The sequence below is a fragment of the Papaver somniferum genome, chromosome 2, assembly GCF_003573695.1.
Source record: "Papaver somniferum cultivar HN1 chromosome 2, ASM357369v1, whole genome shotgun sequence".
Classification (NCBI taxonomy): Eukaryota; Viridiplantae; Streptophyta; class Magnoliopsida; order Ranunculales; family Papaveraceae; genus Papaver; species Papaver somniferum.
Genome location: NC_039359.1, coordinates 64,134,569 through 64,153,750, shown reverse-complemented (window position 1 = coordinate 64,153,750; position 19,182 = coordinate 64,134,569). Strand labels below are relative to the sequence as shown.

The 19,182-nt window shown below is 36.7% G+C and overlaps 1 protein-coding gene across 1 annotated transcript; it reads left to right on the top strand.

Moving 5' to 3' along the window:
• Positions 1-8,614: 8,614 nt before the first annotated feature.
• Positions 8,615-16,137, top strand: LOC113347855 (protein ROOT HAIR DEFECTIVE 3-like). Its single transcript, XM_026591537.1, has 22 exons — positions 8,615-8,792; positions 9,545-9,694; positions 9,923-9,989; positions 10,100-10,202; positions 10,349-10,419; positions 10,494-10,557; positions 10,653-10,718; positions 10,836-10,883; positions 10,967-11,029; positions 11,110-11,166; positions 11,286-11,444; positions 11,578-11,646; positions 11,799-11,890; positions 12,357-12,435; positions 12,804-12,969; positions 13,196-13,320; positions 13,483-13,745; positions 13,834-13,930; positions 14,025-14,171; positions 14,675-14,874; positions 14,979-15,075; positions 15,542-16,137. Exons 1-22 carry the CDS (start codon positions 8,789-8,791, stop codon positions 15,782-15,784), a joined length of 2,430 nt encoding a protein of 809 aa, XP_026447322.1. The 5' UTR covers positions 8,615-8,788; the 3' UTR covers positions 15,785-16,137.
• Positions 16,138-19,182: the final 3,045 nt, after the last annotated feature.

Sequence of the window (19,182 nt, the reverse complement as noted above, 5' to 3'; positions counted from 1 at the left end):
TGACACCTTTATTCACAAATCACAATTCCAAATCAGAAAGTAAAATATGAGTTTTGAAGATAACATCTATATATACAAACTTCGTTTGAATCAGCGTTTCAAAAAACTCATGGTTACCCCACAAAAATTAATTTAGTTAACAACAATTTTCTGCTCGTCAGAATTTTTCAGAAACGTTTTTCTGTTTTGTAAAACATCAAAAAAATACTTTTACAACTCCAAATATTCTGAAATTTTACGCGGGTAACTATCAGGATGTCTACTACGTTGTGTCAAAAGGGTTCATCGAAATTCCTTCTATATTAAAAGATAAAATTGAAACTCTACAGCTGACCAGAAATTCGTTTTTGTTTTTTCACTCCACAATTAACATCCATGATTCACAAACCAATCAATCGTTTTCGATTATTACAAATGCTAATGTCTTAAGATTGTTGGGTGCAATAATCAAAAACAAAGAAAAATCAAATAAGCAAAAGTTATTGATACTTAGCTCCTTTATAATGGAAGTGATTGCTTTGACGAAACGAACAAGCTCCCCGTATCTCCGCAACAGCAACAAGGAAAAACTTTGGAAAATAGAGTGAGTCACGTGTTCAACACGCTGTCCTTAAGACATTAGCGCCCGGCTACACTCAAGAGTGATGCTATAGCCCTCACAGGACGGATATCTCCAGGATAAAACACCCTAATACACCTACTACTAGCATATGTAGTAGATGCTCAACTTGAGCTTGGCAACTCCGAAAAAACCGTTAAGGAAAATCGCGAATGCTTAAAAACCGCTATAAAATATTTTCCCTTAGGGGTCCCTCTAAAATATAGAGCAACCCCTTTCCCATAGATTTTACAAAAGTAGTGAATTTCTTTATATAATTGACAAATAGAACTTAAGAAGAAAAACTCCCCGATGTGGGAGTAAAAGCTTTATATAGTTTCTTAAAACTACTAAAAATTGGAAACTCCACGATGTGGGACTAAAAAGTTTCATTCACAAAATAAAACAATAAATTATAATTTTTTATTAAAACTTTAAAAAATTATTTTTTTATTAATCGTTTTCCAACACATCCTATCTAGATTAATACTTTTCCCCTCACATACACTCCATCGGAGAAGCTCTTCCGATCATACTCAACTCTGGTGTTGCTGTGATAAACTTTTACGCCTATCGTTTGTATTGTCTTCAATGGATGTTTAAGTGTTTGTTGTGCAAATTCAGAGTAAATCCAAGGTGTTACTGCTCTGATGCTAGGATTCCATATGCGTGCACAATTATATTCATCGCTCGTACAAAACAAACTAAATATAAAAACACCAGACCCAAGAAAAGTTGGAGGTCGTTTAATCTTTGTTCGTAATGCTCCTCCCTTTCCATGGGGGAGTTTCAGGTCGGCTGGGAGCACTGGTCAGTGGTCCTCCATATAACTTCTCGATGAGAAGGGAGATATCACCACCGGCAACAGTATTATCTAGATTATACATGTGATGTGATCTTGATCGGTTGAAGTGTAATTCAATGAAGTATGGATCCTACGAATCAACGATTGCCAACTTCGGCATACCCTCTTGCAGCTTTGAAGTGAATCAATAGGGAGTCTGATCTGTATCTCACAAACTAATAATATATTACCGATACAACACCCCTACTGCTAGGACTACTCATGTTTCTCCTAATGTTCTGATAATCTCAACTTCGTTCTTTACAAAAGAAGTGTTTGTATTAGACGCAAAAGCAATCATCAACCCAAGAGTTTTATAAGAATCAGCTGCTGCTATAAAAAACGTTTAAAGAGACCAATAAATAGACTATAGTCACAAATTGTTTAGGAATCTTGTTTTTTATTTTTGGATTATAACTCGGATCTTAAAGGAAAGAATATTTTTTTTTCATGCAAAGTGTAAAAAAAAAAAAAATCAGTTCACGATTACCCGAATTCTTCATCAACTTAAATTTTAAAGGAAAGGATTACACTAATAAAAAATTGTCAAATGTCCTCACCAAAACGCTCGTTTCACAAAACTTAAAAAACGCCTATTTCGGTCAATAAGATGCGAAAATTTTCTCACCGTTCAACGTGGGAGTTTTATTTGTCTAGTCCTTTAAATCTTTAGATTTACGACATGTCTTGTGGACTATGAGTTTTTCATTTGTCATGTAATATTCTCTAGATTCTCAATAACAAAAAAAAAATCTGGTGCTGAATTAGAAACTTATCGAAAACCAAACTTGGGTTAGCCAAATTGAAAGGGGATGTCCCTCTCGGAGTCATAGTAGAGGTTAGACGTTCGATTCCGCGCTTACAAATAAATTTCTTCCCCTGAGGGAGCCAACGCAGAGCAAGGGTGTGCAAGAGTTTTGTAAGCCCTTGCCTGCCCAAAATCCACAGTACGATATAGTTTTGTAAGCCCAGTAAAAAAACAGAATTGTGCACCCCCTATTAAAAGCCCAAGTGAGTTTTTGCACCTTTATCAAAAGCTCAAGTGAGTTGAGTTTGTTTCTAACAGGGGTTAGTCCTCGAGCGCATTTAGGGGAGTTGAGTGTATTTTAAATCTCGGGGATTTTGAGAGAGTTCGGGAGAGTTTGGTGTTTTTGAGTTCAGGGAGTTTGGGGAAGTGTAGGGAGTTTGAGAGAGTTTATTAGAGGGAGTTTGAGAGAGTTTGGGGGAGTTTGAGAGAGTTCACTCCTAACTCATTCTCTTTTAAGAAACAATAAACCCTCATTTGCAAATAAAAATGATCTTTAATCAAAAGAAAAAAAAATAAATAAAAATGATCCTATCTCGGTATCAATGGTATGTTATTGTTGTGCAACGAGATAATTTTTTTCCCCTTCATTTTAACGGTCTCCACACAATTCTAACTCCCTTTATTCACGAACATTTTTCCACGTATCATCCGCTATAATCTTTCTCCATGCATTAGCTTCTTGACGTTGTTGTTCTTGAGTTTGTTGTGTCAAAACTTCGTCGTCATTTACAAGCATTGATGGATGGCTATCTTCCTCTTCCTCGACTGGAAACTCAACTGAACGGCATTCAATTTCTGTAGGTAATCAGACTGCTCAGTAGGATTAGTTGATGTAAAAGAGTCACTAATGTCACACCTTGGTCTTTTCCTTGGTACCGCTTGTCTGACAGGAATTTTCTGTGTGTTCATATCTTGAGTTTCATCTTTACCTTGTTCATCATTTTCCTCCGAGGAATATCCCACATATGATACGTTAAAAGCATGATCATATTGCTCTTGTTGAGTATCATCAACATCTAAGTAATCATCTTCTTCATCTTCCTCATTACAGGTTCTAGCAGTTGTACCCTCATGGGTAAGATCAATTGTAACTTTTCTAGATGCACATTTATTCCCAAAAACAATAAGCAAGTCACCATAGTCTCTACCATTTTCGTCCCTTAGGTGAGTTTGCTTTGGATGGCTCTATTAACAAAAAAAAAAGAGGATAAAGCATGAATTATAACTCTACATAAATTAGAAGAAAAAAAGTTCAAATTGAGTGATTTTTTCACAAATCTGTGTGCAGTAATTAACTAGTATGTAACTTTCAACACTAAAAATGGAACACACAAGAATAAAACTGCATTATGAGGATCCTCATGCTACAAGAAAAGCATACTATGGAGAGTCTATGGCGTTCTTGTCCATGCTACAAGAGCGGTATTATGAAGACCGTCAATTAGGGAAGGAAACACCATGATTTCAGAATCGGGAATGACCTACATATAAGAATCAAGAGTTTACATGATTTATCTTTTTTATCTTTTGTTCTTAACCTCTGGTTTTAAATGCATAAACCACCAGGACAATTTCGGACCGAGAGTGACATTTTGTGGCTGTAACTAGTAAGTATTAACTAAACAAAAGCAAAAGACAAGATAGTCATGAACCTCAAAACATAAGGTACTGACTGCTAGACTTTTGCTTCTTTACAGTCACTCATGTGACAAGCACACGATACCCATCACAACAATTTATACTCTAAGTCTCCAACAAATTATGTGACCAAAGAAAAGCTAATGTGTCGTACAGTGTTAGTATAGGGCATGTGACAAGACCAGAAGAATAGCCAGTAGTATATCACAGTGCAGTTGGTGCATATATGGGGATTTGAGCTTCTTTTTCATCAATCATGTAGTAGTAGATAAGAATCACAGTGCAGCGATTGTTTCCATTTCCTTTCTTAATATTATCAATGCTCATATGGACAGAGTCATATTCTCGCATCTGCACTAGCTAATACATTCCTTTGTGAATGTACTTTGTGAATCTACTCATCAGGTTAACATCAATTCCACAAAAGAAAAAAAAACGCAACATACTCAACGCAGTAGTATGAACATAATCAAGACAACATACCCAGATTAAGGACAAATCAAACTTTCAAACAACTTTTTTGTTTTTCTATTGATGTTGGTGATAATTGAGACCCTAATAAAAATCTGTGACGAATAGGGTTTTTAATAGTGAAGAACATGGTTTTTACTTTTACGGATAAACCCAAAACTGATATGAATAAACAATCAAAATAGTACGCAAACAAACAATCAAAAAAACCATCACGACGATTAAAGAAGAAAAAAAAAGCATACATGATGAAAGCTGAAGCATTTTCTCCTTCTCCTATTTTTTTTCTCCGACCAAGCTCCCTCCCAAATTTCTACTCTTTGGAGAGATTTATAGTGAGACAATTTTACACCATGAACTCCTCCCAATTTCCCAAAACAACCAACTCCCTAGCTTTCTAGAGTTTTACCATTAACAGGGAGTTCAAAAGTTTTTGTCAAACTCCCCCACGACTAACAGGTGATTTCTAGGGAGTTCGGGAGATTCTTTTAAACTCTCCCACGACTAACAGGAATTTTGAGAGACTCTTCCAAATTCTTCCAGGACTAACGCGTAAAATCCCAAATACACCCAACCCCCAACTCCCTTGAACACTAAAACCCTATAAGTTTCGGGTTTGCATCGGGTTTGTATATTATTTGGTAACCTACTGTATAATAAAGGGGATTTTTCTAAAATACCATCGATCCTAAATTAAGGTTCATAAAATACCATCACCTTTTTATTTTTTCTAAAATACCATCAGTCTGACTATTTCAATTAATTTTAAACTTGACGGTAGTTAAGTGACGCGTGTCACTTTCTCACCTATTAAAAGACTAAAACATCCTTGCATCTCACATGATATGCCCATCACTTTTGGGAAACTGACAAGCTTAGCCATCCTTGCACAACCAGGATCCTCAACTCAGTCCACTCCTCACTTTTGGGACTATTATGAGAGTTATTTATCTGTATGAGCACTAGGTTTCGATACATGCACGTGGGTTTCTTGACTGCGAGTTACACTCAAATACATCTACGTGCAAACCTGAGACCCAAACGCCGAAGGATACAAAAGTATGGCTTCACGGCTATGATTAATAAGGCTTCACTAAAGATAAAGAAAAATATGGGATATCACTGTAATACATTGGTAAAGTTATTATTTCATGATAGCAATGACCTGAGTCTGAAATTCTTCCTCGCCAATTTTTTCACCGATTAACAAGAATTTTTGTAGTCAATCATGCTGGTTAATATTCATATTGTACTAAAAAGTAATTGCATCAATAAAATAAAGAGTAGTATTTGAGAAAACTGTATAAGGTATAATAATAAATAAGAGGATTAGGCGATTAGCACTAGGTATGTTCGTTGATTTAAAGAATTTCTAATTTAGAGCTGACATGATATAATTCTATTCCCGGGCCCATGTGTGTTCAATTGGTGTGTAACTAACTTTCGGTGGTGGTTGAAACAGGACACATTGTGTTTTTGATCTGTTTTACAACGAAATTTCTCAGAGCAGAAATCATGTCTGCTACTCTAGTACCGCTGCATGCTATTACTTTCGGCACCACCCCCTTATGGGGCCCTTCATTTGGTCAAGCCTAGACTACCCATATGTCATCTTTCTGTTTTTGCAATGGACGGCAATTGTTAAACTTCATTGTCATCTTCTTCTTTTTTTCTTTCTACATCCATCTAAAAGAATTTACAGTTTTTGTGCAAATATTTGGGAGATGTGATTTTAAACCGGTTGTCAAAGTATGTTTTAGTGGAATTTGGAAAATTTTGAATTTTTCTTGGTAGATTACAACCTACTTGGATAGTGCCTGTCTTTTTCGATTAGTAAAAATAGAAAAATCAGAAATTAATTTATCGATAGAATTTCAAAATGACAATAGAAGCGAAACATTATTTTTGTTCCAAGCTGGATCTGCCAGCTCAGCTTTACATGTGTCTAAAAACTAGTCTTAGGCAGGATAGAAAGTTTGTATCGTCAGCCCACCTTCTAGTTTACAAAGCAAAAGTACATAAAAACAGTTAAAATGAAAAGTTGTTCTCTCTCAGATGAGATCTGAATTAGATTGAAAATTGAGTAGTGTTTACACAATAATAATGAAACCGGGAGCAAGACAAAACAACTTTGTACTGTCAATTTCAGGCTTTTAAGAGAAGAATATTTTATTGGTATGGGGTTGGTGTCTGCTGGTAAATACATGCATGGCCAGAGGCTGAGTAGATCTGATCTGACGTGCCATCTGGTGAACATGAACTCTTGTCTCAGAACCATAAGAATGCTGCTTATGCAACAATCGCACTGCCAAAATACTCGGTCTAGTAGTGGCAAGCAAGTGCAAAAATACACTGAAAGTTTTCTTTTTTTGGTCAAATCAGATTGGGCTTCTTATTCTGATCATCCTACCGGTCTAGCGGTATTGCAAGAATAGGAAATAAGGTACTGGATTCACTAACTAGGACTAGCCCAATCAATATTAAATAGATAAATTCTATCCCACAAGACTTTGCGGAATGGCTTCCCACAAAACCGGCTTCTTTACCGTTGGATGATCAAATCAACGATCATATTCACATTCAGGAAAGGACTCACCGCTTTCTCTAAAGGGTTTAAAGGTGTTAGATCTAAGTTTTAACGGGATTTAACGGTAAAGAAGTCGCTTGAACAAGATAGCTTCCCACAAGGTCTTGCGGGATAGTACTGCTCTGTTAAATATTCTCTATTTCCGTAAAAGTGTTTAGGCTAAAAGGAAAACATAATAATAACGCTTTTACAGAAACAAATGTAGTATGTAAAATGTCTTCCCAATTTTCCTTTTTAAGGCGAGTAGATATGGTTGCTGCTCTAGAATTTGTACAACTCACACAAAACTTTGTATATAACACACTACGATGCTTCATATTCCCTCCGTTTCTTAAAAATAAGCAGGTTTCATTTTTTGGATATGTCAAAAATAGGCTTGTTTCCATATGTGGAAAGTCAAATGTTATGATTTTACTACTATACTTATATAGGGACCACTTATCACTCTCTATTTTTTCTCATGATATAATAAGGGGACCATTTCTCTCTCCTCTTTCTCTAATAAGAGATAAGTGGGGACCAAAGGATAGAGTAAGAAAAAACATGAAAAAATGGCTCCAATGATTAATTTTCTTAATTTATGTGAAAACCAAACAAGCTTTTTTTTAGAAACGAAGGGAGTACTGAACAGATAACTCTAATAAGATTGAGCAAATTTGAACTCAGGTCTAAAGGGATAACAAAGAACCACCCCACTCAAAGTATCTTGCCCTCCTTCTAAAGGCCTTATAATAGGCTTGATGTAGCTGTAGGGCCCATTTTCAAATGTTGATCAAAACTAAATAGATAATAATACTCCGTTTATAGCGCGTTTGCATACTAGAAGCAGAAGTTAGAAGTACAATTATTTTTGCTTTCCACAAAGTCAATTCCTTTTTACTTCTAAAAATCATTACCTAAACTAATTTTTTAGAAAGTCTAAATGAACCGAGAAGAAAATAATGAAGATAAACCCCTACTCGCAATACATGGGTCCCCTGCTAAATTCCCGCAGGTCAGGGCCCACCAGGGACCACAAAAATCAGAAAAACTACGAGGAGCGGTTTTTTTTTTCCGGTTTTTCTCTCGGTTGGATTAGAACTGCTGCTAATTTTTTTAGTTTTCAACTTCCAAAACTCAATAGTGACTTTTAGATACACATCCAAGCACGCTTATGTGCACGTTTATTCATTATAGATTTAAGATGCTCACCCAACTCATGCAAGACATTCATCCCAACAGATTCTGCATTCGAGTGTGCATAGTCCCAGTCCGATGATCGTTCTAAACGGGGACTACGCAGATCCGTAGCCTCAGCTGCTGCCATTGATGACAATGATGTCGCTTCTCCACGCTGAGAGAAAAACATGCCTTATCCATCCCTGCCACCCCGGCACAAAATAAAAGAAGCGAAGAGAAAGAAAACGACTTGTATCTGAAAATAACACCACTGGACGGTTGTTGGGTCCTACAACAACACCAGTCGGTGAGGGGCACATCTCTCTAGATTTTCTTCAGACTCTTGATTGTATACATATCCATCTACCCTACTGTATCAACACACCAAAGTACCGTATTTATACATTATTATTACCAATACAAAAGAAAATACGTATACTTTCAGTATTTGTTTGAATTGTTTTTTTTCACTTTAATAAAAAAAGTCTTGGTGGCTTAAAAATAATAATAATTCATTTTTCAGATCGATCTTTTTCTTTTCTTTAATTTCTCTCCTCCCTCTTTTTCTCTCTAAATTCAATTACTTCGCTCAGAAGATCTTGAAATTCAATTCCTTCCTCTTCTTCTGATCATCATCATCGTCTGATTTCAGCCTCACCCCAACCATCCTAAACCTAAAATTCAATGGGTATGTATTCCAAATTTCCAATCCCCCTTTTCCTTTTCTATTCTAGTTTTGATTTTTTAAGACTTTTTTAATTAGTTTGAAGCTGGGTTTAATACTGAAATCTGGTTAATGAGGTTATTCTATGATCCGATTGATTCACAAACTATGGAATTCTAGTGTGTGTTTTTCTTTTCATGGGTTTTAGCCTTTTAGGTTTAACTATTTGAAAAATGTCCAATTTTTGATCTGGGGTTATTGAATCGATTAATTAGACGAGAATTTATTGAATTTCATTACTATAGAAATATGAGTTTTGATTTGTATCTTGGAATTACGCTCTAATGGTGTGTAATTAGACTAGGAATTTAAGTCTGCATGTGGGTTTTTCTTCTTCTTATTAATGGAGATTAGGATCTGGGTGTCAATTGGAGTTCAATTTAGAAGAATGTTGTGATTGGGTGGGGGAAATGATTGAGTTAGTAATGATAATGATTAGATTAGAATATCCTTGATCAATGATTGGAACATCGTGACAACGACGGGCTAATGAAGAACCTGAGGTTCTAGTATTTAGTGTTCGGTTTGCTACCTAGTTGCAAGATCAGACCTCTCCATGTCGATCTCGGTTACTGGAGGGAGTTAACTTGAGTAGCTTAAGTTTGCAATGTGTTGAAGTTAAATTCAGGAATCAGGAGTTCTACATACTCGTATATTGGTAACTGTTACAACATTATTCTTTGCTAATCTGATTTTTATCTTGTTTCGTTTTTCAGAGCAAATGGATGAATGTTGCTCCACTCAACTTATAGACGGAGATGGTTCATTTAATGTCGAGGGCCTTGCTAGATTCTCCAAGGCAGTTAAGCTGGCTGAATGTGGACTTTCTTATGCTGTCGTTTCCATCATGGGTCCTCAAAGTAGTGGTATGACTTTGTTTGAATCAATCAACTTATGTGATCACCTTGATAACTATTTGGCTTAACTTGATTTGTTAGTACCGTTCCAAGCTCACATGAACCTTGTCTTTGCTGTTCGAACTGTATCATTCATCTCAGAAATATTTACAGACTTATCGCGTTTTCTTCTTTTTGAGTTAAAATTCCTCAGCAGTTCAGTTATGATGACTGTCTTGTACTCTGTAATTTGTGCAGGAAAGAGCACACTCTTGAATCATCTTTTTCGTACCAATTTTAGAGAGATGGATGCTTTTAGAGGAAGGCAAGTTGCCACATCATCATTTGCTGACTCCATGTCTTGTTACTTTGATATTTATTCATGATTTTTTATTGAATTTCACCAGAAGTATAAAAGTTCTATTTCATTCTCAGGTCTCAAACCACTAAAGGTATTTGGATGGCAAAATGTGCTGATATTGAACCTTGTACACTAGTCATGGATTTGGAGGGTACTGATGGAAGAGAAAGAGGAGAGGTATGCCTGAAATACACTTATAAATCTTAATTAATTTTGTTTTACTCATAATCACTTCATTGCCCTTGATATATTACCAAATAAGAATTGTACCAAAATGCATCTTTGCATACTTCTTTAATGCTATACTTCTGATTTATTTTCAGGATGATACTGCCTTTGAGAAGCAGAGTGCCCTTTTCGCTCTTGCTGTATCAGATATTGTACTTATAAACATGTAAGCTCTCTTCCTTTATCATAACCCGATTTTTTTCTAATTGCTCGGTATCTCATAAGCAATTATCATTGAAGGTGGTGTCATGACATTGGCCGTGAACAAGCAGCCAATAAGCCACTCTTAAAGACTGTATTTCAGGTACTTTTGTCTACATGTTTCATCTGTTATGTCAGCTAGTCTTTTTCATCTTAAAGGTTGTGAAGTTAATTCTTGCCTTACTATTTCATTAACAGGTCATGATGAGGTTGTTCAGTCCACGTAAAACAACTTTGCTATTTGTCATACGTGATAAAACAAGGGTGCGTTTTTCAACTTCTTTCTAATTATTAAAAATCTTGTTGACTGATCCAATTTTCTTACTGTCATTAATGGTTGATAAGTTATCTTACATATCTTCTTCCCTTCTTTGTTTGTAGACGCCACTTGAAAATTTGGAACCTGTTCTGCGGGAAGATATTCAGAAGGTACCCAACCTACTAATCTTTCTGCAGTGTAATGAATTTGTAATCATTATGTTTTGTGTCCTTAACAAATATGTCCTCTGCAGATATGGGATAATGTTCCTAAACCACAAGCTCACAAAGATACCCCATTAAGCGAATTTTTTAATGTAAGATATTATTAGTCTTAAACTTTTTTTACTGTAATTATGTGTTATGCAACTTATGCATTACTACCTTAAATTTACAGGTTGAGGTTACAGCTCTTAACAGTTACGAAGAAAAGGAAGAGCAATTCAAGGAACAGGTATGCACATTAGAAGTGACACTTAGCTTTGCACTCTTCTCAAGTAAGCAAAAAAAGGAATAAAGTGTATGTCGGTGTTGTGTGAAACGTCTCTAAGTTATACTTTTTGATAAATGAAGGTGGCTGCTTTAAGACAGCGATTCTACCATTCTATTGCTCCTGGTGGACTCGCTGGAGATCGCAGGGCTGTAGTTCCTGCATCAGGGTTCTCTTTTAGTGCACAACAAATATGGAAAATTATCAAGGAGAACAAGGATCTTGACCTTCCTGCTCACAAGGTGATCACGCAAATAATTCCTCAGTTTTTACTTTATATATCCACCTTCAAAAGATGAAGATTGGAATACTCCGACACATTTTTTTTCTTTCAAAAGCATTGACTCTATATTTTTCTCCTTCTTCACTCTGTAGGTCATGGTTGCCACAGTTCGATGTGAAGAAATCGCCAATGAAAAGTTTGCTCAATTAGTAGAGAATGAGGTAATTGCTGTTTGCCTACTCCTCATGCTTGGTTTTTTCTTTTCATCATCTTAGATATTATTGGTTCATTTTCAGCGTGGACACATAACTTAACAACTTCTTGTTTATTTAACCCATAATTTAACATGTCTTTTTTCTATTAACTTACATAGGAATGGTGCGAGTTGGAGGAGGCTGCACAGTCTGGTCTTGTTTCAGGATTTGGAAAGAAGCTTAGCTTAATCCTCGAGGAATGTCTGTCAGAGTGAGTACTTCTGTGGTGTCTAATTTAGCTGAGTATATGGACTTGCTAAGCATTCTGTTTTTGGATTTTAGCATTACCATATTGGTTTTCATTATCCAAGGCTGGTGATTGATTATGCCATCTTAGTTCTTGGGTCGATCCTGGTCATTATCAAATCTGCGCTTTGTCAACAACGGGATTAGTTATCGAACAAAACAAAACTGAAGTTACAATATTTTGATGTCTCTTTTCCTGCTTCCTTCATAGAGACCTCAATAGTGATTTTTCTTTCATTGAGGCGCTACATTTTTGTTTTATAACTTGTGCTGTTTCAATCACAAAGTTCTCAAAAGCTTCGAAAACCTTGACTTGGATAAAGACTTTTCTCTTTACTTTTTGCTGGATACCAGTCCCCATAGATTCTTGCTTCTCGAAAAACATACTTGTTCGAAGTTGTGAATTATTAAGTTTATTCTCGTTCATGCAGGTATGACATGGAAGCTATTTATTTTGAAGAAAGTGTTAGGAATGCAAAGCGGCAAAATCTGGAAACAAGACTGCTGCAAGTATAGCCTATGTTCCTTTAATTTCCTTGAGTTCTAATATTTATATTCCAACATTTAATTTAATGAGCTTTATACGTTCACCGGAATACGAAAGAAATAGTGTCTTCCTTTGTTGCGATTACAATTACAATTTGGAGAGGCTCCCTTCCAGTTGATGTATCTAAATGGAATCCTTCAGTTTCTTTTGCTTGCTAAATTTTGGGATCTAATGTTCGATCTTGTGAAAATAGAATGACACATTAATATAGTTGTTATATAATGGTACCAATGGTACCAGATGCATGGCCCTTGAAAATTGAATGGCGTAGTGTATACAGTCGTTGGAACTCCAATCATTTTAATTGCTCTTGCTTTTCTGCTCTTATCAGTTAATCCAACCTGCTTATCACTCCGTGTTGGGGCATCTACGATCTAAGACTCTGGATGATTTTAAGGATGCATTTGAGAAGGCTTTGAAGGGAGGAGAAGCATTTGCTGTGGCTTCTCATGATTGTACTCAATCTTTCATCGCAGAATTCGGCAAAGGATGTGCTGGTACTTCAAAAGCCTTATATTTCCTTTATGGCATAACCAATATAAACTGAGCATGGAAAATAAATATATTTACCTAAACATTATTATACATGTGAAATCAAGTTACTGAGTGGCCACATGCCTACATGAAATCCTTTAAAATTACATGCCTAGAAATGGGATTTATGGAAATCCATGTTTTTGAAAACATGTTATTTGTAGTATGCTGATGTTATAATGGCGACAGATGTGGCTATTAAACAAGCAAACTGGGATGCAACTAAAGTCCGAGACAAACTTCACCGTGATATAGAAGCACATGTTGACTCCGTCCGAGCTGCCAAACTGTCTGAAATTACTGCCACGTACGAGGTATCGGGATTTATACTGCATTTCTTATGGACATGGTCAATTATTCTCATGATAGTGTGCCAGTATCTGTATGCACTTGGGGTTCTTTTGTTCAGACCAAAATGAGTAAAATCAATTGGACTGGCTGCTGATTACTCAAATTCTTATCATATGTGTTTGCAGGGAAAACTGAACAAGGCATTAGCAGAACCAGTGGAGTCTCTTCTAGATGCAGCTAGTAACGAGACATGGCCATCCATTAGAAACCTTCTTCAGCGCGAGACAAAAACAGCAGTCTCTGGATTCACTGGGGCACTTTCCGGTTTTGACATTAATGACAGCACCCTGGATGAAATGGTTGCCAACTTGGAAAGGTACGCAAGAAGTGTGGTTGAAACAAAGGCCAGGGAAGAAGCTGGAAGGGTCCTGATCCGAATGAAAGACAGGTATGGATCCCTAATAATACTTTCATTTTTGTTTATTTGTTTTTTCTAATTACCAGTGAACAGGATTAAGTATAGAAAATTGTTTCAGGTTTGCAACATTATTTAGCCGTGATTCTGATTCAATGCCAAGGGTTTGGACCGGGAAGGAGGATATCCGAGGAATAACGAAAGCTGCTCGCACAGCAGTATGTTACCATCTATAATTATCATATGAGCAGTTGAATCTTATTTTTTTGCTGTTTCTTGTATAAACTGATAGATCTTCCTTGTTCTTTTCAGTCTTTGAAGCTGCTCTCTGTTATGGCTGTTCTTCGGTTGGAGGAGGATGCTGATAGCATTGAAAATACTCTTGCCCTTGCACTTGTGGACACTAATAACAAGAAAGTTACATCAGTGGACCCACTGGCTTCAAGCACCTGGGAAGAGGTAAACAGATATTCTTTATGTTTTGCCTGGGAGTTTTTTTACTTTCGAACTTACGTGTTTGAAGCATGTGTATCAACGCTGAGGATGAGGGAAGAATAATCGTTTCTTGAAATTGTGGCAAGTCTCGAAAGGGTAGTTATAGATGCTAAAGCTGTAGGGAAATCTTAACTGGCATTGACTATTACTTCAATTTGCTGCATCATAATTGGAAGTTTAGAATCATGGTTATTATTTGTTTTTTAACTCACTAATCTGCAAACCTATAGACACTAGGTTGAGCTATATTGGATCAGAACTAATATGCATGAAAAATTCAATTTTTGAATCATATTGGACTAGACTTTGCAACAACAGATATCATGCATGTTTTTGGTTAGCATAATTTTGTCCTGTGCCTTCATTTTAATTTAGAGGTGTGATCTTCCACAGTATTTTCATGATCTTATTCTCCATAATGTTGTACACTCACTCAAGCCTGTGCTTTATATATATTCTTTTTCCAGGTTTCAGCAGAAAAAACTTTGATCACACCTGTTCAATGTAAATCTTTGTGGAGGCAATTTAAGACTGAGACAGAGTACAGTGTTTCTCAGGCTATTGCTGCCCAGGAAGCAAATAAACGTAACAACAACTGGATGCCACCTCCATGGGCTATCCTTGCTCTAGTTGTACTGGGATTCAATGAGTTTATGACACTTCTAAGGTGGACGCCCTCACGTTTAAACTCTTATTATTGATAATGATCCGATTCCCTATTTTTTGAAGCCTTTCTTCTCATTATGAGCTTTCCCTTATTCTCTCTATCAGGAATCCTTTGTGGCTCTTAGTCATCTTTGTTGGCTTCCTACTGGTCAAAGCTCTATGGGTCCAACTAGACATCTCGGGTGAATTCCGCAATGGCGCTGTAAGTATCTATCTCTGGAGATTGTTTTTGAGTCGGTACATGAATAGGGCAATACCCTTTCAGTTAGCTGCTTATATCCCAGATCTAGTTCGTTGTACCAATAGCGTGTCCAAAATTTTTGTCATTGAGCCATGCTAGGTCTTTGGTAATGTAATAACCAAAGGACCTAAAACACCACCAAAATTGGAATAGGATCTGGCATACGAAGATTGATTCTTTAGTTCATTAAAGCAGAGAAGAACTGAAATATCCAAGAAATTGGAACTCTTTATACTGGTTAGTTCAACCTATATCAACGGACCGGCCACGAGAGTTATTTTAGTGGACCTGTGCAAACCTAGAACCAAATTGTGTGGTATTCTTTTTTTTAAAATGCTCAATCACACTCTAGAAAACCAAAACTTTCCTTACTTTCGACTGGGAACAGTTTGTCTTAATTCTCTTCTCGGTTTGTTTTCATACACAGCTCCCTGGGCTTCTATCTTTGTCTACGAAGTTCCTTCCTACAGTAATGAACCTTCTTAAAAAACTAGCGGAAGAGGGCCAAACGCCTACCGCACCTGCTCCACAAAGACAAGCTCCCCTTGAATCAAATTATGGAGATAGCACACAAGTCAACAGTGATTCTGCATCGTCTAATATAACGTCGACAGAAAATGGGGTTGAACATTCAAGCTCTTTACGGCAAAGACAAGTTCAAATGAACTAAGCCAAGTCTAATAATTTTGGTTAGAAACTCGCGATTTGTTTAAGCCATGAAAGCGAAGCAGTCCTGTCTGACGACACACTATTGTTTTGTTTGCCAAGTAGTTGGTATGTAGCGGGAAATTTGTATACAAAATACTCAGATATGTGTATGACTGTAATCATGGTATGTGTTTTGAGAGAGAGAAGAGTTGTGAGGTCGTTATTTTGGGTTTGAGGGCATCATTACATGGTTGGATAGTTAGGGCAACCCCCTGAAATAGTTCGAATTTCTGTTTGCATATGTTTAGATAAGTTAAAGAGAATAATTATTCATCATACATTTCTTGTATTCATAATTTCTTTTCTTTTTTTGTATGGTAGGTTTATTTATTTTTTTTCTTTTCTTTTCTAACTTGGCATAGTCCCGGACCTGGCAGCGACTAAATCTACGGCACATTTGAACACAGTGCATAAAAATCAAATAAAATAAATACCTGATAATAAACTCGGGTTGTGCTGCCAAAAGGGACAACAGAAAAAAGTCTGGGGCTTGTACATTTTACGGCTGAAAAATCATCTACTAAAATTCGCCATTGCTATTAGGAAACAAAGACTTCGTTGGACTCCCTTTTGACTTCTGAAAATCCAGAATAGATCCACGCCCGCATAGTCCCACCAATTTAAACTAAACAGTTGTAGCTCAGGGAAATCAAACTTCTAAGGTGAAACTTATGTAATATGTAATGAAGGTATTGATGTTCTAAATGATGAACCAGTGAGATCTGATGTGTTTGTTGCAAAACCCCAAGCAGCAGGAGATGGAGATGAAGAAACTGGTCCTGATTCTGAATTTGGTAAATTTACTGGGAGTTTAGTTAATCTAGCTCGATCAAGAAGTGGCGGTGGAACAAAAAGTTCAGACCTTGGGATAAGTTACTTGAAGGATATTGAGGCAACTGATTGTGATAATCTGGTTGTCACATTGAAACCAAGATCTGGTGAAGTTAGTGTTGGTTCTGTGCGTGTTGCTCCTGATGAAGATTTGGTCGACTGATTGCCTGTCACAAGAAAGATCTGTATTCCCTCTTTTTGTATTTGTATTTGTCTTTGTAAGCTTTACAGTGGCTGTAATCTGTTTTGTTTTTGAGTTAATAAAAGAATGGCATTGGTTGGTCCACTCACTTTGAGTTTCAAGGTGTATTCTAACTCATGATTCGCCGGAGGACTACTCGTCGCCGATAGCCTCGTGCAGTTTCGGCGCACAACAAGTTAAACTTTAAAATCCGAAAAGAGAAACCTGTGAGCCTGTGAATAGGACTCAATGTTGCTTCCATCAGAACTAGTGGTATAATGAAAAATTGTACCAGAATCTGAACGTGAATAAGTCCCAATGTTACCTGCCGTTTTGGACGAACAGCTGCGTCCAACAAAGGATCAGAGGAATACTCGAATAAACGACAATAATAAGTTTAATTTTTTTTTTAGGTAAGCTCTATGTCCGCCAACTCCAGCAGCAGTGGTTCATAACTTCATATAGATGCGCCATTCTCAGTAAGAAAGCAAGAGAGGACCAAATCCTAGAAATTTAGTCAGACACAGACAATAGCAATATGTCAGAAAATGTGTCTGGCTAATTTATACTCCCTTCGATTTTTGTAAAGGTGTTAGTTTTACTTTTTCATTTTAGCCTAAAAATAGGCAAAATTGAAAAAGTGAAAGTAATACTTTTCTAGAACAGGATGTAGTATTTTTTTTTTTTTATCAGTCGATTAGAGAATTCATTGAAAAAAGGTACTTAGAGCAATTGCAATGGACGACTAAACCCAAATTTTTGGTCCAGATACGTGACGCAGTCGAATAGAGTAAAGATCAAGAACCAGACTATACTCAAATTTCAGACTATATTTGGTCTGGACTACGGACCAAAACCAAATTTGGTCGAGCGAAGTTATAAACTTCGCCCGTTAACATGCGTTTATATAATGCACGCTTCAGATGAAGCGGTTGTATACATCTCGTCCCATGGTCAGGCGTTTATATAAAGTACGCCCCACTGAGGCGAAGCTATAATGTACGCCCCATCAGGCATGAGTATAATGTCCGCCTGATGACAGGCGTGAGTATAATCTTCGCCCCACTCAGGCGTGCATTTTATGGCCGCCCCACTCAGGCGTGCATAAAGCTCACGCCCCACACCGAGCGGACATTATACCTTATACTCCGTATGTTACCATGTTTGAACGGGTGAAAATAATCGACAAAAATGTTTATACCGTTGGTAATTTTCGAACGTTGGAGAAAACGGAACGTTGGACATTTTCGAACGTTGGAAAGTTTGAAAGATATTTTCGAACGTCGGAAATTAGGTTTCTTTCATACATCTATATATACACTTGAATTCCTCTAATATTTCCCCAAACATTACTCATTCATATTATCTATCAGCAGCAGCAGAAGAAGTATTATTTCGTCTTTCAAATCATTTATTAGGAAATTTTCACCGAATCGCTTACAATGGCACCACGAATAGCACGAGGTCCAAATTTTACGACAATCGAAGATGTAACGGTGTGTAAAATTCATTTATCAATATCTCAAGTTCCTGGTGTTGGAACTGATCAATCAGAGGCGGCATTGTGGACTCGTATCAAGGATGATATTGAACTTCATTTACCTAATAAACCAGAGCGGTCTTGGAGTTCCTGGCAAAAACGATATCAGGGAATAAGTAAAGATGTGGCGTGTTTTCGGCGAAAGAGGCGGAAGTGGATAGTGAATATCATATTGGATGGGGTCCTGAAAAGAAGGTAAGTATTCTTTATTTTTTGAACAATTATTTTCTAATATTTACACGCCCATGAACTTAACTGTTTTTAAAAACATTAACAGCTTGAAGAAGTAAACATGCGGTTCAAGGAATGCAATAATGGAAAAAAAAAAATTAAGCACGAAGAGTGCTACCCAATTGTCTTAGAAAATATAAAATATAATCAGCGATCGACTTTTGTATTCGATACGACGCACGATTTGGACAGTTATGAGAATAACGAGGAAGATGAGGAAGGAAAATAAATAACAACTCAAGCCGAGTCCGGTAACGACACAGATAGGGGAGACATAGAGAACACATATCTCGGTAAGATGGGGAAAAAGCAGCAAAACGATTGAAGAAAACTGGGAGAGATAAATCCACTGTCCAAGAGGAATTGATGGGAATAATTATTAATGAACAACAAAATTTCAATACTCATTACCAAGCACAATCAAGATTCAAGATGGAACAAAGAGCAGCAGAGTTTGCAGCAAAACAAGCTGAACATGCGGCAAAAAAAGCCAAGGAAATTGAAGACGAAGAATTTCGCATCATTATGATGGAACTTCAAAAATTGGATCATGTACAAAAGGAGTACTTCGAATTTC